General features: G+C 52.3%; 1 protein-coding gene across 1 annotated transcript; it reads right to left on the bottom strand.

The window, feature by feature from the left end:
* Window positions 1-2776: 2776 nt before the first annotated feature.
* Window positions 2777-3592, bottom strand: LOC130691140 (uncharacterized). Its single transcript, XM_057514050.1, has one exon. The coding sequence runs from the start codon at window positions 3590-3592 to the stop codon at window positions 2777-2779; it is 816 nt and encodes a 271-aa protein (XP_057370033.1).
* Window positions 3593-3832: the final 240 nt, after the last annotated feature.

The raw sequence follows: 3832 nt of genomic DNA, 5'->3' as shown, positions 1-3832 counted from the left end.
CTCGTCCTTCTTTGGGAGGAACCCGGTATTGGCGCTCGACGTACCGTGCCGCTGCGAAGTCCTCTTCGTCGTCCAGAGAATCGTGGCACGACGCTGACATTATGTTTTTCGCCAAGCTCCCTAGCGACGCTGTCGTTTAACGCCGCGGCATCCAGGCCTCTTTCTTCTACATCACTGGTTGGCGTCAGGCTATACGGCGATCTCTGGCGGTTGACGGCTGCGCCTTCGGCCAGGTGTAAAATTACGGTCGACGTACCTGAGGAGAAAGAGTTTTCCTCCCAAGATACGTCTTCCAGGGATAGTGAGTCCTCGTCCGTGTCGTCCGTAGTGTCGGTATCGTACATGACCTCGTCGTCAGGGGGGTAATCCACGCAGTAGAGGATTTCTTCTTCGTCTTCGTAGTGAGTCGTGGCGTGCTGCGTGTCGTTGTCGTTGGAAGGATAATCGGCGCAGTAGAGGATGTCTTCGTCGTGACCCACCAGGCGGCGTGATCGTCCCTGCTGTGGTTTCTTGGGTCCGAGGTTATGGCCGACGAGGTTGGGGTTCTAAGGTAGAGTTAGGTAGGGTTACAGTATGTTGGCGGAGGGGGTTGGAGACATGGCATCGGGGAGGCATTAAGTCATTCTACGGTATTAAGTCGGGTTTACGATCAACTAGTGCTATTGCCTTAAGGGCCTACGATGCTAACATGATATTGACATTGACATGACATTGGCTAATCTTAGGGGCTGGACAGGAGGGCGGCTGCTTCTCTTCGTTGTGCAAGGCGAAGGGGGTATACGGATGGTTGTGCGAAGTATTGTTGATTTGATGTGGGTCTTGGTGCGCCATTCGGTCCCGTCGACGATGTAGGAGGCAGGTTGACGATGGTCACCGGGGCGCTCGGTGGTGGTGCGGAAGCAGCTGGGAGTCCCATCTCAATGTCTCGATGAATGGGTTGTGGCGGTGTTAACCAGCTGCAGGGTTGAAATACCTACAGCATGGGATGTAGAGTCCTAGGAGCGAACCCAATCCACAAAACCGGAAGGCTAAGGCAATTGCCATTCCTACTCCTGATAGAATTCCGAAGCTCCGGAGCCAGGATCCGAGTCTTGCCATGAAGGAGATGTCCCCTGCTTGGCTTGGGTGGATGAGTATGGTGTCTGTATGTCGTTTTCCCGACATTTCGGTGACGTATCCGAGCTGGATGTATGCCAAGATGTCGGCCATGATTTTGGAGGTGCTCAGTGGGTGCGATGTTATGGTGGGGTGTAACTGTATTATCATGCCTAGGGAATTGTCAATTTCTAGTGGTGTTGCGTCGATTAGGCGTCGGCCGTGCATTGCCAAGCTGGGATTCTCGGGCGTCCAAGTGTTATTCCTGAAAGCGTGGGCCTTGCCTTTAAAGTTGACAAAGTTCGCGTGCCAGTAGCACTCGGAGTACTTCGTGAGCTCCCATCCTTCTATGCTGATCGTACTGTTCCCGGCCTTAGGTTGGGCGCCGCAAGGCGTGAAGACAGTTTCGAAGGTGACGTTTTGCGAGAAGCACTGTAGCACGGACACAGAGGTTCCTATTGTTACCAGTTTGGTGCAGAGTGGGAGATCCAGATGTGTGGCTGCTAGCCAGCTGTCGTATTGGGCTGTTGTCGTGGCGGCATGATAGGCCGCCCTGCGGCTTTTGCATTGCATATTACGTATTTCTTGAGCTAGATGATTGAAGATTTCCATCGCGAAGTCTCTAATACATTGGGTGTGGCTTGCATACTCGATCTCTGCCTGCGCTAATGACGGTACCGCCTCGCCCGACTGGTTGGCTATTATTTCGGTCTTTTCTTCCATCTTGGGGCTCTCTCGTACTGCGATGACGACTTTGTCCATGCCCAGGACAGGGTGAAGCGTAAACTGGGTCTGGTTATCGCAGGCGGAGCTGTTCTCCATTGAGTATATGAAGTCTAGTTGTTTTGCTGGGTCACGTACGCGGAAAATGGTGTCGTTATCCGTCGTGTATTTAACGCCGAGTCCGTGCCCTATCATCTTTAGTTCGCATTGTTTCGCTTCTTTCCAAGAGTCTTCCCATACCAGGGTTACTAGGTTGTGCTGGAGGGAGCCGCTGGCTGCTCCAGGAGCATCTCCGAGTGGGGAACTGATAGTGCAGTTTGTGCACTCCGTTTGTAGGGTTACTTCTTCGAGACGGCAGTTAGCCATTTTTTCTGCAGTGGTCTGTAACCAACTCGTCTCTACGAACGGGTAACCTTCCAGGGCAAAAGCGTTTGGGCCGACGATGTCCATGGCTTTTCCCCTGCACTGTCGCGAGTCTCTCATCCGTCGGCATGTTGTTGCGTCTACTTCGATGGGCTTGCGGCTGTGTGACACTTGGTTCCACTGCAGGAAGTCTTTGTAAACCTTTGTGGTCACTTCCCACATGCTGCATATGTGTCCAGCGAACCGTTTGACTTCTGGAAGCGAGGAGTAGATAGCATAAGCCACCGGCGTTGGCGGGGTGGGCGACACTTCATACGCTCACTCGTCTTCTTCCATTTCCAGGAAGCCTAGGTTCACTGCGTTGTCGCAATCGCACACGCTGACGTTGAAAGAAGCCGCGGGGACAAGGGACGAAAAGGCGAATAGGGTCATCACAAAAAATCTAGGGGTACAAGACATGACAGGGGTTTGAGAACGCGAAATATAAAAAAATTTCTACACTACTTAATCAAAAGGATAATGAAATAATGGGGGTACACTGGTATACACGAAATTCGGGGTTACGTTTTCTACTCTAATTCTACCGTAATTTCTATTATTCAAAGTTAGGTGGGGGTCTAAGGACGTTTCGGGGTCGGAGTCCGGGGTGGCGTTCGGGTAAGAGAGGTATAGCGGGAGTGAGTGGGATGAGAGGGTCTAGGGTTGTCGACGCTGGTGCTATCTCATGGACTGAGATTTCTCCTCTGGCTCCTTCTATCGGCTGGGACCATCCGTGGAAGTCGATGAGGTCTGTCTCGTCGAGGTCGGTGTGCTCTTCGTTAGCTGGGACTGGAAGTTCCAACTCGCCGGGGAGGTTAGCGGCCGGGGTCTGTTTTCGGGGGTCTGCGTGGTCGACGGTCGGCTCTTCCTTCCAGATCATGGACTCGTACAGCGGCTTGATGCGGTTCACGTGGACTCGCTGCGTCTGTTTACCCGGGCACTCTTGGATTTCCACGGTCTGGTTACTGTTCACCTTGATAACCCGGTATGGTCCAGCGAATCGTGGAATAAGCTTCTTACTGGTGCCGGCCATCGGTGTCCTAACGTCGAGGAGGACTTTATCTCCTACTTTGAAGTCATATTCCCTAGCACGTTTATCGTACTGGGCTCGCTGTTGCTCTCTGGCTTGGGCTAGATTATCCTTAACCAAGAGGAAGGCTTCATGCAGGTGTTGCATGGTTTGGCTCTTGTAATCGGAGGGCGTGATGATGCTTGTTGTTGGAGCCGGTAAGAATTGGTCGATGGGCATCGTAGGGTCGCGACCATGATTTAGAAAATATGGTGTCTCTAAGGTGGAGGAGTGTACGGAGTTTCTGTAGGCGAATGCCACTGGCCCTAACATTTCTTCCCACTTCGGGAATCCTTGGTCCATGTACTTCCGTAACATTTCAACGACCGTTTTGTTGAACCTCTCCGTGAGGCCGTTAGTCTGGGGATGGTAAGCGGTTGTTTTCAGATGCTTGACCTGTAGTTTGTTACACAACGACGAGAAGAGTTCGGAGGTGAAGTTTGATCCTCGGTCGGTTATAATTGCTCTTGGGGGCCGTGGTATAAAATGATTTTGTCCATCAGGGCCTTACTCGTTGTCAGGGCAGTTTGGTCTGGTAGAGGG

The sequence above is a fragment of the Daphnia carinata genome, unplaced genomic scaffold (assembly GCF_022539665.2).
Source record: "Daphnia carinata strain CSIRO-1 unplaced genomic scaffold, CSIRO_AGI_Dcar_HiC_V3 NW_026452950.1, whole genome shotgun sequence".
Classification (NCBI taxonomy): Eukaryota; Metazoa; Arthropoda; class Branchiopoda; order Diplostraca; family Daphniidae; genus Daphnia; species Daphnia carinata.
Note: the sequence above shows the minus strand (reverse complement) of the source record. Positions and strands in the feature narration are given on the sequence as shown.

Coding starts and splice junctions, on each gene's coding strand:
- LOC130691140 (XM_057514050.1), bottom strand. CDS start 3,592: ATGGACCAAGGATTCCCGAAGTGGGAAGAAATGTTAGGGCCAGTGGCA.